Here is a 24,522-nt window from a genome sequence, read left to right on the forward strand (position 1 = left end):
ACCAGACACAAGTTTCAGGTTGATGAAGAACTTGAGGAATGTTTAATTAGGAGGCGGGAGCCCCTTATGAAGACAGAAATGCGTCACATGTATAATTCTGGATAACAGAGAAAATACACCAACAATTGGTTACACTTTAAGGTGTCTCATCTAATTCCACCCTACTGGGCGTGATGTCATTACTAACATTGAACTCTCCTACACATTCCAGCACCATCTTGTTACACGAGGCAGTAGTCGATGGGAACAGTTACTGAACAAAGGAGGGGAGGGGTTAGAGGGGAAGCAGTTCCTCTAGCAGCCAGGTTAACACAGTGAATAATGAGCACAGATATACAGAGTAAATAGACATTTTACTAATTCTAATATTTTGTCCATAACAATACAATCAGTGAGATTCGTCCATAAAAGAGGTAGCATGGAAAGATAAATAATTGTACTTGTACAGTTAATTTGAGAATGGAATGTGTATTGGCATTAAAGGGACACAAATTTATCTAAACGACTTTTGGTCGCCTGACGCTGGATGTCCTCAAGCTCTGCATGAGGACATTCAGCGACTGTGAATTCCCCATAGGAAAGCATTGAAGCATTGCTTTCCTATAGTGAGGATAGTGCCCCAAATGTGTTCTGCAGCATGACAATGACCTCAAACGTACATGTAAAGTCACAAACAATTATCTGGAGTCCTGAAAGTGATGAAATGGTCCTCACACAGTCTGTCTGGGATTATGTTAGGAAACAGAAGCAACTAAAGGCTGCTTAAAACCCAGAGAATAACTGTGGTTAGTTCTCCAAGATGTTCAGAACAACCTACTTGCCGAGATAATTACAAAACTATGTGCAAATGGAACTAAAAGAATCGATGTTGTTCTGAAGGCAAAAGGTGGTCACACCAAATATTGATTTAGTTGCTATTTTACGTCTGTTCACTCACTTTGCATTTTGTTTTTTTGATAAAATTAAACTATTAACATTTCTAATTTTGAATGATTTTCTACTTTACAGCGTTTTTTTCACACCTGTCTAAAAGTTTTGCATAGTCATGTATATATATATATTGTTTATTAAAACCAGCATTATCCAGGCAGGTTTTGTTATGTATATAGCAAAAGTAATATTATGTTTAACTATGACTGATAAAATCTATTTTGCACAATTTCCATCGCCTGTTTTGGTTTATGCAGTTGGTTGTAGTTATACTAATCTGGATTTTTTTTCTCTAAATGACAGAGTTGTAGAACTGACAGGAGATGTCACTCCAGATATGAGAGCAATTGCAGAGGCTGACCTCATCGTTACTACACCTGAGAAATGGGACGGCATAAGCAGGAGTTGGCAAAACAGGAGCTATGTACAGAAAGTTGCCATCCTGATAATTGATGAAATCCATCTACTTGGTAAATCTTGCTGTTCCGTCGTTTGAAAAGCTAATTTACTTTGTATTGTTTTATTTAGATTGTTAATTGTTAACTGTTTATGTTTCTGTGTTGATTAGGGGAAGAGAGAGGTCCTGTACTAGAAGTCATTGTGTCACGGACTAATTTTATTTCTTCGCACACCGAGAGAACTGTGAGAGTGGTCGGTCTGTCAACAGCACTTGCTAATGCTAGAGATTTAGCAGATTGGCTGGGCATTAAGCAGGTTGGTTGATTCTTATTGATGGTCATTACAATTTAGGAACGGATTGCTCTTTCTATTGCTTTTTGAAAAACTCGTTACTTGTGTTCGTGGCTCAAGAAGTACTGTCATTTTTGTATATGAATGAACTGAAAAAACAAAGGTGTTTTTGAGACCAGTCTTGGTACTACATGTTATCTTATCACAGCTTGAACAACCCGTTCCTCAGATTGCCTGACATATATGTATATGCACCTGCGTTGTCCTATTTTAGGGTTAATATGGAGATCTTCTGTAAATAGGTTTACGATGTCTATCGTATTTTTTGGACACGTATCCCTTTTTCATGTGCAGAACATGCCCTATAATCATAGAGTTCATATAGTGCAAGACGGGAATTCAGTTGGATTATTGCAGCAGTTTATTTAGGATCCTTGTTTGCAGCATGTTTCACGCACTGCTCTACAGCATGTTGAAAGGTTTGGAAAAAGATGGCAGCCCTACCTCTGCATATGGTAAACATCATTAAATAACCACATGCCTTTTTGCTATAACTATTTGAATATTCCCATTTTACAGCGTTTCGGAATCTGTTGATACTTTATAAATAATAATAATATTCCAAAACTGAACTCCCAACTGTCTTAGTGCTCTATGCAGTAGGCATGTCTGAGGACATAGTTTACAATAAATAATACTTTCTATATTGCCTACCTCTTAATGGTCTTTGTTACCTCATGCATGGATGTGCTGTGCCTGACTATCACATTGGTGGTGTCTTGGTGGGTATTCTGTATTGGCCAAATGTATGCAATCTACTTTTATTGTGTTCCTTCCTGGAGGGGTATTGAAAGAAATGCTTAGTTGACCTGGACCTTTCAGTGAGCATAATGCCTATTTTTTTTTTCTTATTGCAGATGGGTCTCTTTAATTTCCGTCCATCTGTGCGCCCAGTTCCATTGGAGGTGCACATTCAGGGCTTCCCAGGCCAACACTACTGTCCTCGAATGGCCAGTATGAACAAACCTGCCTTTCAGGGTAAGTTTGAATATATGAAAAATGTTACATAATACCAGGTAAATACTATGTAGCAGTCGCTGGGTAACCCTAAATTAAAAAGGAAATCTAAAATTACAGTTTTGGAAACAAATAAGACTTTTCTAAAGTCTTAAAAATGCCTGCTTATGTCAGTACTATCCGGGGACCATAGAATGGTAACACTAGACTATTTGTGACCCTTTAGCAATCTTTGATAACAGATTAAGCTGTTTTCATTTAATGCTCTTATTCTTAAAATGCAAAGAAAGCACTATTTATAGTTATCTAGTGAAGATGTCTCCATATAGGCTTCTAGATGAATGGTTGGAACTGAAGGATAGATGGATAGAAAACATTAAATGGATTGGATGGAGATTGGTATATGTGTGTTTAACGCATTTTATTTAAGTGAGCATATTTTCTACATGAGAAATGGAGATTTTTTAGAGGAGATATTAAAACCATATTTATAACATCACCGGAATAGTGCTGGAATGGATTTACATTATGGCTTGTTGTGCCTACAGAAATGGCTATTGAGCTTTTCTAATTAGCCTTGTGACAGAACAAAAATATTGATGGGAATTTTAGACTAGTCTTGACTATTGCAATTATTTATAGGCAACAGAAATGCTATGTAAAAAACCCACTAATGAACAATAAATCAGAAGCTCACTATTTAATCACACCTGTTTTAGAAGGAACAAGAACCCATTAGATCTTCTGTTTTTGGATACTACCAGGCTTTGTGTGTATATAATGATGATGTATTTCAGCTATTTCTACAGACTAATTTGCAGTTTAAAGCTGCGATTGCCTATATTTCAACAGCTATGCTAGTGGAGCTGGGTTATTTGTATTAAATATACCTTCTGATATATTAGCATAGTGGTGCTTTTATCAGAAGAGTGATCTATTAGGGATATTTCCCTCGGGCTCAATATAATACCATCATGCTAAATGTGCTTTAACCTGTATAACGGAGAAAAATATATTAGCTGCAAAAATCCCATTTATATTGCAATGTGTGTGCATGTTTATCCAGAATACCATCCTGTACGCATATCCCAATGAACACACATAATCATTATTAAACTGTAAACAAGGGAACAGGTTAAGTCAATTAATTATTTGCGTTCTGCAACCATAACCCCCCCGGATAGGGTATTTATTAACTCCTGTACGGTGTACTGTATATAATTATTATAACTTAAAATAGCTGAAACATTTCTTAACTCCTTGATGACTGCTTTTTTTTCCGCGTGCCTGTGACATAGCAATTGAGTGATATTTGTTTTGCATGTGTTTCACAATAATTTTACACATTCATGTCAAGTGCATTCATACATATTACATATTGTATATAGTTTTTGAAAGGAAAATAGGGCTGTGTTTGGTATATCTGTTATATTTTTAAGTAACAAAACAATAAACTATATGTGAACAAAATGTCTAAAAAGCACAACATAACAAAAAAGCTTTTACTCACAATTTTTCTTTTAATTAAGTATTTACAAAACTATATATCTGTAGAATATATGCAATAAGTTATTTATCTAGGTTATTTGGATGCTTTTCACGCTTGTCCTGATGCACAGAAAAAATGTTACCGTAGATTGGGGAACCTGCCTAGAGCTATAGGGTTATAAAATGAACTCTGATTTTTTGTGGATTGAATCCAAATGAATAAACTGAGGCAAAAAAGAAAAAAAGCTGACTTGAAAAAACATTCTCCAGCTAGGCTATAGTCACAACCTGTAGCCTCATTTTTTCTATTCAGATGTAATTTTAGTTTAGTAAATAACCCTGAGTGTCTCAGCCTCTGCTCAAGGCGAAGTCCATACACTCCCTGCCCCGATCATGCCCTCACTGTTTGGCTCAGCTTCTTGACTGCTACAATGCTAAAGTCAGAAAAGAAAAGTGCCAGTCCGGCACCTGTACCTGCATACACCGGACGTTGAGTGATAGGAATTCCCCATCCTTTGCAATATGTCGAGCAATCACCATGTAAACCAGTGTGACAGCAGGCACATTCACTCCTCCACCTTTATATCTTTGCACCACGTTTTAGAAAACAGTGATTGATAATTCTCTCCATTTGTGTTTAGCTGCAACTTACAGCAATGACAACATTTAAAGTTTGCCCGGTCCCAGAATGCACTGTGTGCAGAGAATGCCTCCAGACTTGCAGAGTGGGCTAAGGCAACTGTGACAGAATGTCAAAGTAAAATGGCTGGGTCATTCTCTCTTGGGGGCTATTGCAGAGATGTCGCATTCATGAGGTATCCAGCAATAGCCTGATCTTGCATGAGTTTAGAGCTTTTCAGACATTTCAATTATTTTGCTGGATACGAAGGTTGGATATGCAGTTGTTATAAAGGCAATATAGTAGGGTGTACAATGTATATTCATAAATCCCTTAAGGACCAGTGATATTTCATCCTATCACAACACTGTGGTCTTTATAGCCCTTATGCAAGCATAAAATTTATTTTATTTAATTTGAAATGCTCTTTGTTAAAGACAAGGCATCAGTACAGTATGGAGTAGCAGTAGAATATAACATAGCAATGCCAGCCCACGTGTAAATATAAAAATCCATAACAATATAGGGAAGGAAAATACTGGGTAAGTTTGCAATTGTTAGTGCATGGGACATTGCAAGATTATGTATAATCTCTAAGGAATGGATTAAGATGTAATTATTGCACCATTGGTCCTTATGGGTTTAGTCAGGAAACGCTGTTCCGTAAGGCTTACAATCTGAATGGAACTAGAAGACATAAAATTAGGGACTTGAGCCGCACACTCGGAACATGCGTTTATTTGTGGTGCTGCTGAAATAAACTCATTTCATATTAAATACACACACGCACACAAATAAACTGAAATGTAGTAAGGCTGCATGCATAAAGTCATCTTTCTCCTGTAAAAATGTAGGTATTCTGTCATCATGCAGCAATGTTATGTTAATTGTTGGAGATGTTTTCTAAGTGACAAGCTGATTGTAACCTATCTAATATAGCTCACATTTTAAGCTACATGTTAAAATGGGCGTTATTTCATCTTAAACTGCTTTTTCTTTTAATGTGTTTCCATGACTTTGTCCACCCCCGTGTGTAAAGAATTGGCTAGCGATGAGCTTCCTATCAGGAAATGTAGTAGTTTAGTCTTTATAGCTTTTCAAATAGTTTGTTACTATTAAGGTTATTCACTATAGTGAGAATTCAAAGTAAATTTCAAAAGTAAGATCAAAACAGCCAAACTGGAAATATTCTCTATGGCAACTATTCTTTCAATTTGGCTACTCTGGACTCAAATTTGACATTTAATAACCCTGTAAATAGGCAGCCTAACCACCTTAACCACTACAGGTGGTACTATTAGGGTGCAGGCAACATCCACTGGTTGTGGGTGAAACTGTTTTCAAGTGGTTTGACCAAAACTGGGAGTCCCCAAGGAACCCTGTTCACCTCGTCTAGTTCTCCTTAACGGATCACTATTAACGAACCCCCACCTTCAGGGTCCCCCTCCCTTGGGGCTTATTTTAATCCAGCGCCGGGCTCCCGAGTGGAGCGGAATGCGCATGCCCAGCAAGAGCCACGCGCGCATTCAAACATTTGTAATTCATGCTTATTTTTTTGCCTTGAGAAATGGCTTGATTCAGAGGGTGGCGCTTGCATCCTATTAGCTGCTAACTGCTAATACAATGACATATACTACACTGAAAAAAAAGAAAGAAAAATCTAGCTGGGTCACACACAAGTAAGTCAGGAACATGATGTGCTGGGGAAATGTGTTTTATTCCAACATATAGTACATCTACAGCTATTACATGTGGTTGTTCTGGTTATTTGACTGTCCCTTAAACATACAGGTTGTGTACATGGTATAAACACAGTCCAAACATAAATTTGATTCTTGCTCTAAACATATTTAGTTGAGCTTTCATTGTTTTTCCCACAGCTATAAGAAGCCATTCACCTGCCAAACCTGTGCTTATCTTTGTATCATCCAGACGACAGACTCGGCTCACTGCCTTGGAATTAATTGCATTCTTAGCAACCGAAAATGATCCTAAACAATGGCTCAATATGGATGAAAGAGAGGTAAAGTCAGTTTTATTTTTCAAACGGTTAAAATGCTATGCAGTGTGATTGCCTTTTACCAAACAAATCTCAAATATTACTCAAACTGTGACTCACAAAATACCTGAAATCTGATACTGAATTTTGCATTAAACTCTTGTGCATTTCCTCGTTATCATTCTACTACTTGGGTTAATAGCCAGACGTTAACCCCTTTAATATTCAGAGCACAAACATCTATTGCTTAATAAGTGATTCTGTTCATTCCAATGACTATCATTATCCATTGGTCATCGTTAATGTTTCCCCTCTGAATATATATATATATATATATATATGTTTACAAACCAAAGGCCAGAGTAGTCAGGTCCTTGAATCGTGGGATGAAAAAGGGTTAAAGTAGAAGACAGGAAAGGAGGAGGGCGAGAGGGTTAGAAGGAGAAACAGAAGTGAGGAGGGAGAGAAAAGTGCAGAACAGGGTAGAGGCAACTAGATGAGTGTGGGGTGAGATGAAAGTAGAGAGACACCTGTGGGGAGATGGAATACATAGGGAGAGGTGGGTGATGAGATGAGAATGCTGGTAATGATGAGTTAAAGGTCACATAGTATAGTCCATTTAAAAAGCAACCCTGAATTCACACACACTAACATGCCTTATAAATAAGTCCCTACATACACTATACACATTATTCATACACACTAATGCATTAATCTTGTTAAAGTTATCAAGGTGCTATCATACTGGTAAGTGTGAATAAGAAGTGGCTATGGTGCATAGACTACTTTTAAAGGATATCTACAGTGCCCTTTTTAGTTTTAACCCTTTAATGTCAATCATTGCAGTGTTTCCATTGCAGGGTTAAAAACTCTGCTAGTGGCTGTCTTCTTACCTGTAAGAACCGAGTCAAACACTGTTCTCAATCGCGTGGTGCTCTGTGAGCAGCATTTGATTGGCGCATTGCAGTGATTTGCTGTGCATGCTTACTAGTATCACACTGCTTCCCAATGGGGGAGCATTGGATTGGCTGAGATAATTAAGATTGATGATCTCAACCAAGGAAGCAGATCTGCTGTGAGGAGAGCAGCACAGCGATGGCTAAAGTAGCACAATGCTATCTACACGCAAAGTGTTTGTGTACATAGATAGATATGTTCAAAAAATATTGTTCACATTTGATTAATCATCATGAACATCAGAAAAATATCTCAACTAATTTTCCAATTTTAAGAGCTGCTGTTTATAAACCCTCTCAAATCCATATATGAATGTTCTCACACTCGCCAAAGTTACCTGTTATCCTTTTTAATAGAGGGATTTCCTTTGATTGTAAACATTGAGAGAATAACAAATGTATTTTGTATCACATCATAGATGTGAGCTGTTGGGACAGCAGATTACGAAAAGGGAATATTTTACTACCTATAGCTGTGTATGTGCAATCATTTGCATTGGTGCTTTATAATATTTATGGTTTTCTGCTCATAAATGATGGGTTTTGTATTCCATGGAGCGCTTTATTAACTGACTGAATAAATGTTTTCATATTTTTCAAATGTTATGAGAATGTGAAGTTTTGTTTACCCGTACGGTTTGTTCTTTTACATAAAAAATACCATAGTCTATTAGTGGAAGCACCAAATTAATGTCCATGTAATCAGGTTCTAATGATGTATATACAAGATGTATTACAGATGTAATGCAAGCAGTAATAGCTATAATGGGCTCATTTTTTTTTGAAAGTTTTACCTTTATTTAATAATCTTTCAAAATGATTCAATACTCTTATAAATACTTTAAAAATATTTATCTGTAGAAGTCACCATTAATATCTATGGGATTTTTTTTTTTTAGATAAAACATTTGGAAAGTTTGTCTAACAGTATTGAATCATTTGAAAAGCTTATTAAATCGAAGCCTGCATGAAAAAAGGGCTTGATTTTCACTCAGGTCTTTACTTTACTCTTTATTCTGTAAATTAAACTTCAATCACACATAAAAGACTCCAGCTGGGTCTAGTAGTCTATGAACAGAGCAGGAGATGGGAAATTCTAAATTAAACAGACTGTGCAAAAACAGAAGTTAAACATTTGGTCTCTCTTTACAAGAAGTGCTTAGGTAGGCTGCGTGAGTCCCATGCAGTTTAAAACTCACCTTATTTTCAGCGCCGCGTGGGCCTGGCGGCTCTGGCTCCACCCCCTTGTGACATCAACAAAACCAATCAGGCCAATCAGGACCTCCTCATATAGATGCATTGAAAAATTCAGCGTCTCCATGCAGAGCGTGGGGACGCTGAACGGCGAGGCTGCTTACTGTGCAGCCTTGAGCCAGGAAGCCCCTCCAGTGGCCATCTGAGGAGTGGCCACTTGGAGGTGTCCCTAGGGGCAATGTAAACACTGCCTTTTTTCTGAAAAGGCAGTGTTTACATGAAAATGCCTGAAGGGAACTATTATTCTCACCAGTACAACTACATTAAGCAGTAGTTGTTCTGGTCACTACAGTGTCCCTTTAACTCCTAAATGCCAGAAAATTGAGCATTGACACCACAGGTGTATGATCTATAGTTTCTATACAATAGCTGCTTCATTAAGTTAAAGTTGTTTTGTTGTCTACAATGTCTCTTTAATCACACACAAAAGTCTGTTGCAGTATCTAGAAAGAGATAAGAAATTCTAAATGAAATATACTGTGTGATTAGGGTAGCTAAAGAGAAAAAATTAAGCTCTTTTTAACTTTTTAACATCAAATACAGACTTTCTCTCCATTCCTTTACCATACCATTATTTCAAGAAAACCTTTAGAATCTAATATTTAAGTGAGACTAACAATGCATGATTCCATTAAAAAATTGTGCTTTACACCGTGTTTAGGAAATAAAATACAAAATATCTGTATATTTCTGTGCACAGACATCTATTATATATTGATATAAAAAAATAAATAAATAACACCGATCCAACATTAACTACCTTTGTCGAAAAAAGTATTTGAACTTCAATGATGGTCATCTCTGTTGAAATAATATTTGAATCTGAATCGGTTCATGACAATTAGTTGACCTTTAGATTTGCGTTCCAGGGTTCCTTCCTTGTAAAATACAACCAAACATTAGCTGTGATCATCCTCTGCTTTACATGACACACATTTGTGAAAATAATTGGGCCTTCTCTATGAAATATCACAAAAAAGGAGTTATAGATGCACAGAACAATTAATGAAAACGTTTGCATCCAAATATCTGCTGTCAAGCAGATAATGTATGCACAGGGGAAATGCAACATCAACTTGTTACCCTTCATCTAATTAAATTTACTTCATCTAAGTGTACAAGGAATCACAGGATAAATGCTAAGAATCGGAAGGCTGCAGGCATTATATCTAACATTAATACCACAAAGCATGATTGCACTGAAAGGAAACCAGTGAATAAAAGATTTGAGTGGTGCACATGGTAACTAATCTCCCAACACCTGTCTCATATGTCAAAAAGAAAATCGATAACTATTGGAGGTATGGTTTAATGTTAAAGGACCACTCTAGGCAACCAGACCACTTCAGCTTAATTAAGTGGTCTGGGTGCCAGGTCCAGCTAGGTTTAACCCTTTTTTATATACCCAAAGCAGTTTCAGAGAAACTGCTATGTTTATATAAGGGTTAAGCCAGCCTCTAAATCCTCTAGTGGCTGTCTCACTGACAGCCGCTAGAGGCGCTTGCGTGAATCTCACTGTGAAAATCACAGTGAGAGCACGCAAGCGTCCATAGGAAAGCATTGTAAAAGCTGTCCTATGCGACCGGCTGAATGCGCGCGCAGTCCTTGCCGCGCATGCGCATTCAGACGAAAGGGAGGATCGGAGGCGGAGAGGAGGAAGAGAGCTCCCCGCCCGGCGCTGGAATAAAGGTAAGTTTTACCCTTTCCTCTCCCCAGAGCTGGGCGGGAGGGGATCCCTGAGGGTGGGGGCACCCTCAGGGCACTATAGTGCCAGGAAAACGAGTATGTTTTCCTGGCACTATAGTGGTCCTTTAACTGACCATTGCAAAGAAAAGTCATCTCAGCAGTGAAGCATGTTGGTACTATTGCCTTGTTTAGGGGTACATTTAGCCTCAGAACCTAGACATCGTTCAGAATGCAGATACATAAGTAACATTATTGGGAGAATCAGGATTTCCACTGGTGAGCTGAAGCATAACAGAATACAGGTTATGAAGCATAAAAATGGTCCTTAAAACAAGTCAATCTACAACAGAATGTTAGAAGTGTAATAAATCCTGGATTTTGCAATACCTGTGCTCCAATGCGTTAGGGTGTTTCAAAAGTAGTCTGGAAAGTGTCACCTTTCTTCTTTTTTTTTTATGACATATGGTGGCAGTACGTATGGGTTGTGCTTCCATATTGGGACAAGCATCTGCAAGATAGGTGATTAAGAAAAGTCCCTCCCCTTTACCATATTAAGGACTTCCCGGCCAACCCACCTCAGTTCTTCCTTGTCCTTGACAGATCAAGCGACTGTTGAGATGAGGCACACAGGTTGCTGTCTGGGGGAGGAAACCCGATAGCCGCCCGGCTGGTATGCTAAGCGGCATGGTTCCGCAGCCCTTTCTGTTTAACTTTGTGGCGAATATGTTCCGGCTTGGTGAGTGTGGGCAGGCCTTTGTTATGTTGCAGGCCGTGCGCCTGTGCACAGCGGTGGAATGCGCGCCCGGGTGGTGTTGTGTTCCACCGAAGTTCCTGGTGCGCTATTGCGCATGCGCAAACCGGAACTTCCTGGAAACTGACAAGTGCAGATTGCTGTGCTGTTCAATCTGGTAGTAGGAAGCATGTGTACCCATCAATATCAGCCGAATTCAGAAGATCAGATCACCTGTTGTCAACTTCTAGGAAAGTTTTATGGGGAATAAAGCCTCTCGTAATTCTGTTTCTCGTTATTTTGTCAATCATATGGCCTATGCTTCAGTACTTTTGATTCACCAGCGTCTTTCACAGCGCATTCCACAAAGGCAATGACCACTTTGTGGGCAGAGAAAAGCTTTTGCTTCACCCGAAGAAATCAGCATGGTTGCTTCTTGGTCAGCTTTTAGCACCTTACAGAACGTCGGGCATTTTCAGGCTAAATGTACTCTCGGCCTCTAAAATTGCATTAGAGCGTAGGTACTTCAAGCTGTTTAGGCATAAGGCCCAACCGATTGGGAATCTTGCTATATCCCATATGTACTGCCACTATATGTCAGAAAAAAATGAAATTTTTACTCGCCATAGATTATTTTTTTCTTAATATGGTGGCAGTACAAATCTCCCTCCCTCTAAATTACAATTTTGCTTACAGTGTGTGGCTTAGGTATCTAATTCTTGCTACGACTGAGGTGGGTTTGCCAGGGAAGCCCTTTATAGAGTAAAGGGGAGGGACTTTTCTTAATCACCTATCTTGCAGATGCTTGTCTCAATTAGGAAGCATAACCCATAAGTACTGCCACCATATTAAGAAAAAAATAATTTACGGTGGGTAAAAACTCCTCTTTTTGCAACTCCACTGTTGTCTACCTTTAACTAGGAATATTTGGCAAATGATGTAAAAGAATATCTAAAATAGAAAAAAACTATTTCTCGTGCAAAAACAGAAGGAATTTTTAATAAATAGATTGTACTACATAAAAATAAAAAAAATGGAGAGCCGAAAAGTTACAAAAGTAATGAATAGTGGAAAAGACACAGTTTAAAATGTATTGACAGTTCCTGCATCAAACAATGTTCCTGTTTCAAACGATGATAGTAGATACAAGTCTTTATTTGGAACACATAAATGGAGACAACGTTTCAGCTCCTGTAAGAGCCGACACTTTGTCTCCATTTCGGTGTTCCAAACGACTGCTTTTTACAAGAAACCATCAGGTGTGCCTGGATATATGTATCTACAACGGTTGGATTTTTGTGGGGACCTGGCCCTCCATATGTGCAGCATCTTGATTGAAACAATGAATTGGAACCATGCATGCACGACCCAACTCTACCAGCAGCATTAAATTCCAGGACCAAGTGTCACTTGGGTTTCAGGAAGACAGCCACTACACACACACTGCACTCATGCACACGCACTGCACTCATGCACACGCACTGCACTCATGCACACGCACTGCACTCATGCACACGCACTGCACTCATGCACACGCACTGCACTCATGCACACACACTGCATTCATTATATACACACACTGTAAATAAGTATTTAACCCTGCAATGGAAACATCTTTCTAAGTAAAGAAAAAAACTGCAATGTTTTACATACAAACAAAGGGATGGGACTGCGCGTGTTCTTTTTTTTTTTTTTTTTTGTACTCAATATTTCAGAATTTGAATGCACCTCATGAGACAGAAAAATCGTCTATAAATATATATATTTTTTTACTACTTTCGCACCTTTACTTTTCAAGGGATAGTACTCTTGCTTTTTACCTTTTCAATAATATTTTTCACAAACAAATCAACATGATTTGTTTGCTATTGTTTATATAGCATCAATTAAATGTACTAGCGTTAATTGTTTTTTTATGTATGAACATTAGCCTTACAAATGACACGATTAGGACATGTAACGACATCCTTTACATCACTGATATATGACAGCAGCTTGCTTGCTGGATTCATTTGGTTTTATGGGCTCTTTTTGTTGTTGTGTTTTTTTATATGTTTCTATAGTAAGCCAACATATCTGCCCTCAAGAGATACATTTTTTACAGTACAAAATGCATTGTGGAAAAAAAAATCACTTATCAGGAAGAAGCTTTTACTTTATTTAACGTCTGTAGCAGATGTTATGTTAGTAAAGGTCTTCCTAAAAGACTTCATAACTTTTATGGTTGTGTTTCTTGGCACAGCTTTCATTCACCGGGCATCGCAGACAGTCGAGGGGCATTATTTAGTAGCATATGGTCGGTCTGATGTGCCTCGAAATAAAAAACACAAATAATGAGGGTCCTGCGGATAGAACAGGAGGAAGAAGAGAGAAGAAAAAAAAAGAAAAACTGCAAATATGCTCCAAAATGCATGGGCTTTTAGCATCTTGAAACAATATATCACACTCAAAGGGACAGAACAGTGCAGCACAATCTGTTAGCTCATTCTTGTCCAATCTGGCCTCGTCTTTTCTTATGGAGCCAGTATTGTCATCAATTCTCTGAGTTATACCCTGACTCAAATGGGTTTCAGACACACACTAATGTATCTACCGAGATGGAATCCCATCGTTCTACAAAAGATTTTTAACACCAATAAATTTAACCCACCAAAAGTAAGCATCTCAGCCATACAAACATGGTTCAATGTTTTACACATGGACAAGGGAAGGCGGAATTACAACTACCGTGCTTTGATGGAGATTGGATTTGTCATAAAAATAAGTAGGCTTATTTCTTAATATCCTAAGGAGAAAGGGAAATCCTCTTTGTAGTCTTTACTTTGTCTAGATACACATTTGACAGCCATCAAAAGTCTGTGTGCGTTTAAGAACATTTTGAAATCATTGCGTTTTATTTTTTATTTTTTTTATTTTTTCAATTTAAGTGATTTAGTGCACTGTCAATGGACGATAGATCCTTTTTATTTTACAAAACCACAAACTGATAGTTCTCACGTTGGGACCATCTTATATTTCTTCTTTCAAAGCGTATACACTTTGCTTTCTCTCCAGGAATATGTCATAATTCCTGACGGGTGTTTGTAAACCTCTTAGCTGTTAAATGTTGCCTAAGCAATGGAGATAGCTGTACCATATTTTCAGCTCAGTTGAATTATATGTCATGCTGCTTCCCAACCTCCGTGTGTCTCTGAGTTTATACTTTAATGTGGTCGAAGCTACACTCTAGATGCTACCAGTGCTGTGTCAATTCTTACAGCCCAAAATGCCAGTGTATAACAGGTGTCCATGAATCCAAATCTTGCATTCTGCTCTTCTGTGGCCTCAAAAGATTTCGAAGACCCCAGGAGCATGGTGGAGTTGTGCCATCCTGTCTTTTCTGTTACATTTATACACTTGATTTTGTATGGGGTATTCCTTAAGTAGTGATTTGTGGTGAGTGGACAAAGGAAATTTAAACTTTTTGATGACAATGACATATTAGAAAAATCAACAGATAGGTAGATAGGTACGAGCGCTTTTGGTAAAAATGAACACAGTAAATATAATATTTCAAGGACAATATAAAGAAATAGCTAAACACCAAATATGTAACTTTTCCAAATCACACAAACAGATAGTAAAATAGGTAAAAGAGTGTAGCGCTTATATAAAAAAAAAGGTAATAATCACCTTTCGAAATAATGATCCAGGTACCATGGATTACACCTCAGGTACCTATAGATATTAATAAAATATAGTGCAGATCATACACAACAAAAATTGTATAAACAGATATTATATATGGAGCACTCGCTCACAGATAAATATATGGAGCTATAAACCTAGCTCCGGTGTGGATAGTGTCTGGATCCGTAAAGGCGACCTACCCCTATAGGAAATATATGTTCTGCCCTAGGGGAAATGTATAAAATTAAAAAATACAGTAGCGTAGTACAGGATATCGCTGTAAATTCAAATGCCAAATGGGTACTTACAAACATAGAGCCCGTATGGCTCAACAGTAGCATGTTGTGCAGTTAAGGACTGCACTCCCCCTTGGTGGTAAGTATTTCTTAATATTGAGAACCAGGAAGTATTAAAACTAAGTTTATTAATACACTATTAAAACAAAAAATAATAAGTAAAAGAAGGAACAGTGTCCATAATATAAACCGGAACGCATTGCACTACGATGTGTAGCTTCCTTAGCCGGATATGTTGTCTAATAATCCCTGGTTCTCCGCTGACTGTTTATATGCCCTCTTAATGAGGGGATGAATATCTGGTGTTTCTTCTCCGCAGCATAATTACCATTTTTGGGTAATACGTTTGTGGTTCAAGCCTCCATATGATGACGTGTAATTACAACCGCCGGACACTCTCACCTGGAGCTCCGTCTAATTTGCCCTTTTTCGTATTCCCCTATATCTTTTCTTTGAGTTCCACACCTCCTTCTGGGGTGATGGTATTGTCTTGGTTAATCCGTTCTGTTTCCATTTTCATTACATGACTTGGTCAATGTATTCATCCTTTCCTTAGATTCATTAGAGGCTCAGATAGTGTTGTTACATCCGTTTTTCCGGGGAAAGCAGTTTCATATGCACCTCCGAGATGTTGGGTATATATACCTTTTCATTTTGAACACTGCAGCTGTAAGCCCCAAATCATTACCCATCCCTGCATCAATGCCTTTTAATTCTGAACACTGCGACTGTAAGGTACGGACTGAGATGGAGAAGATATTCATCCAGATTTCTTTTATTTTGTTACTAGATTATTACTTTACTATAATGATGCAACCATTGTTACATATAGTTTACTACTGTAATATTTGGTACTTGATATTACATATAGTTATTAATAATCTTGTTGTTAGAATTTCGGTTGGCAAGTACTTAATTGTTTATAACATGGGTCGTCAACCTGGTCCCTACCGCCCACTAGTGGACGTTTCAGGATTCCAGGTAGGCGGTAGGGATTTCCTCATCTTGAGAGATTGGGCGGGCGGGTGTGAGCCAGCGGTACCCCTGCGACCGGGTACTGCCATCACCATTTGCGGCCGTAGCCCGCACGGCAAACTGCCGGGGCCGCCGTCCAAGGGGGTCCATCGGGTGGCCTATGCTGTCAGGGCCACCCGATGGATGTGGTTTGTAACGGGGCCTGGTCAGCGCTGGGCACTTTAACAGCGCTACCGGGCCCCCTGTGATTATATCACATTTATTTAATTTTTTTAAACACCCTTCTCCGAAAACTGGTGGGCGGTAGGTAGAAAAAGGTTGACTACCACTGGTTTATAACAAATGGCTAGCCTGCTCCATTGCCCCCTTTCCCCTCCCCCTTGCCACTCCAAGCTGTAAATTCCTTTTAAATAACTGTTTTATCTCTCTTCATCCCTGCATCAAGGCCTTTTAATTTTACTCGGCTCTACCCACTCACCAACCGTGGTTCGTTCTAACCTTTGCATGCTATCAGTTATACTATTAACTCTCTCTGCCATCAGATACAATCCCTCTGCTACCTCTTGTCTCATCTCCTCAGTTTAACCTTTAGATTGTAAGCTTACGGGCAGGGCCCTCTACCTGTTGAATCAGTCTGTTCTTATTGTGTTGTCTTTCCAAATTGTACAGCGCTGCGGAATATGTTGGCCCTTTATAAATGCCAGTAATAAATAAATATATATATATATATTTTTGGAATGATGTGTGTGTTCATCTTATTTATATCTTTTTTTAATTAGAGAATTGCATTTGTATTTGCTACAAAGTATTGTAAGTAAACGATAGCTGTCAGGGCACTGGCTACAGCATCACAATAAGGGTAAAAACTGATCCTGAGCATTGTAAGCCCCAAGATTTGTGCTGCTAAATAAGATAGTGTTGTTTGCTGAATTGATTTATGTGAAAGTTAGAGGGAGGTCAGCAAGAACTCACCAGGGCCCCCAGCTGCTAGCTTGACAGTATATTAGTACATTCTCCTGTAAAGGTTCTTTCTTTTCTCTTAGCTAAATGACTTTGCTTAGCAGGACATGACTAACTACTCCGCAAGGACTGTACTCACCCACTGGCAGCAGGGCAAGGAAGAAACGATATTCACAGCTCATTTGTTATAGCAGCACTGCTTTGGGATATATACCCAGCAATAGTAGCAATCTTTATTTCTCTTTAAAAAAAAAAAAAAAAAAATTGTTCAAGAAGTGACCCAAAAATGACTTCTTACACATAGACCAACTTCATTAAAATACAGAATTGTGTTTGTTCATTTCATTCAACCCAGTTCCTATACTTTACGTGTGCATAGACAGCTGTAAGGCAGAGTATAAAATCACACGGATATCCAGGGAACAATATTACAGTTTTCCTTTATGGGGGGAAATTCACTAGTTACATAAAAAACTTTTTTTACTGCGTTTTCTTCTTTTGTTCTTTTTTTGTACTTTTTTCTGTTTTATCTATAAAAATATTTCTTTAGTCCATGTATTCTTATTTTTTTTTCCATCTATACACATATGTTAATATATGCATATTTTGGATTATTCTGGCTTTGTGGGGTCGACTGTACTAAAGGGGCTTTCTGTGTACTGTGTTGGTCATGACACCTGAAGCCCCTTCGTGCCATTCCATGGTAAGGGTTCAAACTATTTTTGAACAGTTTGACACTTACCAGAGTCCCTTGGGCACCTGTGGTCTTTCCAGCAGTCGTATATGATATGGCAAAATCATCCCAATTTTTTGCATTACAATTTAGCAGTACCGATTTTTGTACATATTTGTACATCACGCATTGGCTGACACTGTTAGTTGACAAACCCATGAATTCTACACGAATGAGAAAAACATCCATATTGCCTAACAAGATTGAACAAATTTAGCAATGTCACAGATGAGCAGAAGGATCACAGGAGCTGGAGGGTCCCAGGTAAGTGTGAAAGTTTTCAAAACCTTACCATGTGATGACGCTGAGAGTGCTCACCTTCAGAAAGCTAGCGTAAGCCTGGAGATCATCCACTAAAATAAATTCCTTACATGCTTTCCAAATGAATATACATTGTAATACATGTAAAATTTATTTTTAGTAAGAAAATATGGTAATTAAATTATTTGCCCTGAGAGAAGGCACTAATAATTTCAAGAACATTAGGCATACTCTAAAGAAAGTATGGTTGACAATTAATAATGTGTCGTAATAATGTGAAAGTTATTATTATTTATAAAGTGCTATCGAATTCCGCAGCACTGTACTATTGTTTGGAATTCAACATGAATTTAAAATTTTAGACCAAAATAGATGAAGTGTAAGTATAACTTACTTAGAAAATGTATCCAATTAAGCTGTTTTGGGCATTTTTGAGTTCCCTGCAATTCTTACTTTAGCAAATTATTCTGATGTGCATGTTTGCAAACGAAAATTAGTTAACTGCTGAAACTGTATTCATATCATGATAATAACTGTAGAGAAGTGGTGTATACATAGGAAAGTTTTGGTAAATTACTGCAAATTCAAGATAAGCAATGCTCTACCAGGAATTCTGTCCACCATGCTGTTCTTCTTATTGATGTAGATTTACTTTTTCTTCAGCGTGAGAAAATAGTTTGATAGCTTGACAGATCATTAGTGATGTACGGTCTTGCCTGAGCATTTATCACTATAATGAGAATTGGAAATGTTATTTCTTATCTGCCACCATAGTACCTCTCGACACAGATAAATGCCTTAAGATGAATATGTAGCATCTTCAGCTTAAAGAAGAGCATTTGTTTAGATGTCATGTAAACTATAACCTAAATCTAGCCACACCAAATGTAGATTGAATTGTTTCTTTTGTTGGAAAATATTACAACTGACCCTTGAAAATGTCCATCTTTAGCACCATGCTGTTACAACTGCTTGATCCCTCTTAGTGTTTTTACACAGCAAACTTTTAAAGATGTTACTTAACCCTGTAGTATATGTGCATCTGTGCTAGTGTATATAGGGGTTTCATAATTGCTGGTGGTTGATGTGGTAAGGCTCAGTACTAAACTTCTATATAGAAGAATTAGCAATCAGGCATTTGGGCAATGTAATGGTTATGGTACCAAGAGTGTCCTGATGCCCTCCCAGAGTTAGAAATCAATCATTTAACAATGGTTTTACCCAGGTCCCACCAGACACCGACCACCAGCTCACCTGCCACCAGAAGCTCCTGCCACCAAGCAGAACCAGACTCATTGGATGAGCTAATGCTCTCAGGCAATGAACCAGCCTTGTGCCATAGGTCTTAGTTAGTTGAAGTTAACAGCAGCTCCTTGTTGGAGCTTCTGGCAGCAGAAGAGGTGGCAATGAGCACCCAGCTAACTCAGATAAGTTGTCAAACCATTCTTAAATGTTCCAGAGTACTTATGGCACCATAACTACTAAGAACAACATTTCATATATGCCCGCTGAGGACCCTTTTTGGTTCCGTTGTTAGAAAACTCTGTTTCTTACCAGATGAGTTGGAGTTCAAAATCGTATTCATGCATTTTCATTCTAGTTATTGCTTTGAACTTAGGTTTGGTATAGTGATATAGTTTGTTTTTTTCATAAACATGTCATGGACTGCTCTGTACATCTATCTGTATTTGACAGTGTCAGATAGTTTGAATTTAGTTGTTTTCAATGCATAGCTGTATATGTTGCCCTAGAAAAAGATATTTATAAAGTTTTGCTTGCATGCCCCATTTGGATTTTGCCAATTTAGTTTTGAGGTCTCTCCAAATTTGCAATCACAATATTCATTTAGGTTTTTTTTTCCAAGTCAGGTGAAAGAGTTCCTTAAAATGAGTTCCATGAATGAAGGGATTTTGATTGCAGCTTGGTTGTTTGTGAAATGCTGAAATAATTGAACACACATATTCATCTGATTTTAACAACTAACCAAATGGCATATTCCAGATAAAATGAAAGTTTAAATTTCCGGTACTTTTCTGTAAATATTATGGAGTGTGTTTGTCCTAGCACTCTTAAAGCACTCCTTAGATGTATACTGTAGGTATATATACTGTATACATAGGTGCTATAGAGATTAGATGCAATATTAGATCATTTGTATCTTTGACAAGATTGTCAGAACAGGAGACCATTACTGTTATTTACAGTTACAATCCTTCTAAATCTTTTACTTATTGGATTATAAAACCCCATATTGCACAATAGATTGTTTACTGTTTTGGATTAGTGATGGGGTACAACGGCTTCAATTGAATAAAGCCTTGTATTATCCATCACTTATAAGATCTCCAATATGATCCGATATGGGGATATTAACAGGATAGGTGTGAGACTCACTGAGCAATTTGGTCATTCTGTGTATTTGGTTTGATTCTGGTTTTCTTCTATTTATTGGTCTCTATTAATACCTAGAGGGTTCTTTTCATCTACCGGGTAACACCACCCCTTTAATAGGGAATGTGCTTTTTTTCCTTTAAAGCAGAAGTAAGCATGAAATAACATTTTCCTCTTGGGGATATCCATAGGGGTTCCATATCCATTGATTTTTATGTCAGTCTTCTTTCAATCTTTTTGATTTCAGCAGCTGAATTTAGACAGCCTATAGTGAATCGGTTTCCTTGAGCAATACAAGAATACTTTAGAAATAGGGTTTGTAAAACATTTTTTACTAAAGGTAATATATATGCAAGCTTAATGTTCTGGAATTGGACCAAAATAGCCAAGATTCACAAACTGATATGAAAATGTGTGTAGATAGTCAAGTTTAAAAAAAAAATATTCAGTTAGTTTTCCAGCTTGTCTATTTTGGCCTTATCAACAATTCCTTTCAATTCGCAACTGGCAGACTGATTCCCCTGTCACTCCTTTCAGTCTCAAATCTAGTGTTTATTATACTAGAAAGTCATCAGTACATTTGCAGCTATGTTCTTGATTACTGTACAGCACAAATCTGTAACTGCTTAACAAAAGCAAGCACGGGTGCATTCAGCCTCTTTGATAATTTGCAATGCAACGTGCCTTAAAGACTGCTGGGAGAGGAAACGTTAGTCACACTAATTTGCTTTCCATTCTACTGGAACATTGAAACATAATGGGAGCATCTGCATTGATAAACTCATTTGTATTTAGTAGTCACGTGTCTGCATTGTGCTACTTGCCACTGGAACAAAATAGCTATTTTTCACCAATTCTGTTTCTGATTTTTGTGCTTGATATATTATGCATTGCAAAACGCGTTGTGTTGCCTATTGGATCAAGGTTTGTCACTAGACCAGTAATTGTGGGAAAAGCATTGGTCAAAGTTTCAGAATTTGAGAAGTTCTTCAACTTGGCTCAACTATTTTGCTCCTAAAAATGGAATGACCTTGTCAGTTTTCCACAACTGCAGATTTAGGCCTCGATTTAATATAGTTGTATAAGCTATTCAATTTATTTTATATTTTTGGATAAACCTTTATTTGTTCAAAATATTACAATAGCAATATATATATATATATATATATATATATATTAAATACTATCAAAAAATCCAAAATTAAAGTATTTTTCATAATATTAAACAATTTTAAAAGTTTATCCAAAGATATTAAATCATTTTAAAACGGAGTAGTGGGTACTTATAGCACACAAAGAAAACATGATTGGGGACAGTAGTTATCTGCTCAGCAGCGAAAAATATTCTGCTGTTCAGTATTTGCACACTGATAAGTGTTGATCATATTACAGATTTCCACATGGGGACGTAACTCAGCATTGGCGTTACAGTGCTGTGAACCCTGTTGGATCCTTGCTCAGAACAGCCTCTAACCTAAATGAAAAGAACCCTCCACATTGAATGACAACCCACTTCCTTAAACTCATTCTGTCCATAACAGAACTTCTAGTCTTTCCTCCTGCAAACACTACTAAACTCGTGTCAGTCTCCCTGTAGGTTAATCCTGCTTCTATTATCTCTGCACCTTGCAACTGGCTTGCTGCCTTGATGTTCTCGTCAATTTGTGTGTTGGTGTGCACACAAACAAATTATAGATTATAAATAAAATAAAACTGGACTCTGACTTCTTTCTATAGGATGGATCAAAATTAGGAACCACTAAAGAGCTTGTTTGGGTAGGGACCTCTTTGTGTACAGCTCTACAGAATATGTTGGCATTGTAAATATAAATCATTTTTGATTAGTTTGAATGTATTCCTCGTGGCGGCTGTTAAAGGGTAGCATACCACCACCACGTAATGGTAGTTTGATGCTAAAAGGAATCAAATGCGTTCTATATTGTAATTCATAAAATAACTTATGTATACATTTTTACTTTTTTTTTCTCCATATTGTACTGTGGAGAAAAGCAGATTGACATATAGGAGTTTGACATTTGCTCTTTTTTTTTTTTTTTCTTGTTTCTCAATGTAGATGAATGCCATTATTGGGACAGTAAAAGATTCCAATCTAAAGTTGACACTTGCCTTTGGAATCGGCATGCACCATGCAGGATTACATGAGAGAGATCGCAGAACAGTGGAGGAACTCTTCGTCAATTGCAAAATCCAAGTATGTTTACTCGTAACATAGTGATATCCTATTATATGTGATTCACTTGGATGTCTATTTTTCTTCCTATAAAATAAAATTACAGTGTTTTCCTTTGCTCTGATTTTTTTTCAGGTTCTTATTGCAACCAGCACGTTGGCCTGGGGTGTGAATTTTCCTGCTCACTTAGTAATCGTTAAAGGTACTGAATATTATGACGGAAAAACAAGGCGCTACGTGGATTATCCTATTACAGGTATTTTACTACTTCTATTATCAGCGACTACACTTGCTTTGTAAACCACATTACATTTAGACATCTGTCTGCGTTGGTCTCTCCGCTGTGGCTGCATACAGTCTCTCCGGGACCCTAACAATAGTGCAGGTTATGAAGCGTTCTCATTAATGCAGTTGTCTTTTTCATTAGCATAAATAGTGCTATTAAAATGTCATAGGCATTGATTGACTCACACAAACACATTTGGGAAAAGCCTGAAAAAAACAATGTTTGACTGTCATTGGTGTAAGGGTGGAATGGAGTGGTGAATCCCCCCTATTAATCTAGTGGGGAATACGAGGGGTAATTCTTCCTCCCCTTTCCCCAAATTTAATGGTGTAGCTATTAAGATTTTATATTATTTGTGTTTGAGAAAGATGATACAAACAAATTCTATTTTGGTTATCTTCTACACTTAACTTTTAAAACCATTACATTGTTACAACAGAATGTAAAAAAACACAGAACTATGTAACACTTTATCTTTTTATGATTTTTTTTATGTTTTTAAGTGTGTGAGAAATTGCATATTTATATATGTCAAATGTTGACTTCATGCAATATTCTAGTCTACTACTAGTCCCAGTGAATAGTTATAATTTTGCCTATAGAAATTTGCTCTGTTTTATGTATGCTGTCTTATGGATATTAATACAATGACGAAAGGCATCCCCTTCCCATAGGTTCTTTAGTTCCTATGTTGATGTTGGTTGACTGACATATAATATGCTATGGGTTTCATTGTTAGGCTTCTAAAGAACATTCTGACTCTCAGAGCGGAATTGATATTTGGAAACTCACCACAGTGCTATGTAGATTACAAGTTTCAAATTCTAGCCCATCAGATAGACTGCAGATCCCACAGTCTTCTGCATCATAGGGACATGTAGCCAAACAATTGTGGAGTTACATACAATAATACATGCATATGCTTAAACAAGTGTTAGCCTTATTTGTGAAATTTACAATGGAGTCCTCCTGCTTGAGTTAAAGGTTGTTAAAGTTTTCTTCTTACTTAGATGTACTTCAGATGATGGGGCGTGCAGGTAGACCTCAGTTTGATGACCAAGGGAAAGCAGTCATTCTAGTCCATGACACAAAGAAAGATTTTTACAAGAAGTTTCTCTACGAACCATTCCCTGTTGAATCCAGGTATGTTTATACAAATAGGTTTCTTAGCATGTCGGTAATAGTCACACAGATGCATAAAATTGTCTAGATTTCCTGTAGAATTACACAATGTATGAGGCAGAAAGCTCAAACTAATTTTTTCTTTATTATTTTTAAATAAAAAAAATTTAATCAGAACAAAATTAGTTCAGATGTTGAAAAAAAATGTCACCTTGATGATTCGTCTTTAATATAATGTAGATTTAAAATCTTTAATATTTATAAATTAT

At 37.4% G+C, this 24,522-nt stretch overlaps 1 protein-coding gene across 1 annotated transcript in view; it reads left to right on the forward strand.

The window, feature by feature from the left end:
• ASCC3 (activating signal cointegrator 1 complex subunit 3) overlaps positions 1–24,522 on the forward strand; it is a 647,451-nt gene that overhangs the window by 508,425 nt on the left and 114,504 nt on the right. Inside the window, exons 27-33 of the mRNA XM_063443555.1 lie at positions 1,234–1,400; positions 1,499–1,644; positions 2,538–2,658; positions 6,625–6,767; positions 22,729–22,866; positions 22,981–23,101; positions 24,142–24,274. Of these exons, the coding sequence (XP_063299625.1) occupies positions 1,234–1,400; positions 1,499–1,644; positions 2,538–2,658; positions 6,625–6,767; positions 22,729–22,866; positions 22,981–23,101; positions 24,142–24,274 (969 nt within the window). The remainder of the gene's footprint in view (positions 1–1,233; positions 1,401–1,498; positions 1,645–2,537; positions 2,659–6,624; positions 6,768–22,728; positions 22,867–22,980; positions 23,102–24,141; positions 24,275–24,522) is intronic.

This window comes from Pelobates fuscus, chromosome 2, assembly GCF_036172605.1.
Source record: "Pelobates fuscus isolate aPelFus1 chromosome 2, aPelFus1.pri, whole genome shotgun sequence".
Classification (NCBI taxonomy): Eukaryota; Metazoa; Chordata; class Amphibia; order Anura; family Pelobatidae; genus Pelobates; species Pelobates fuscus.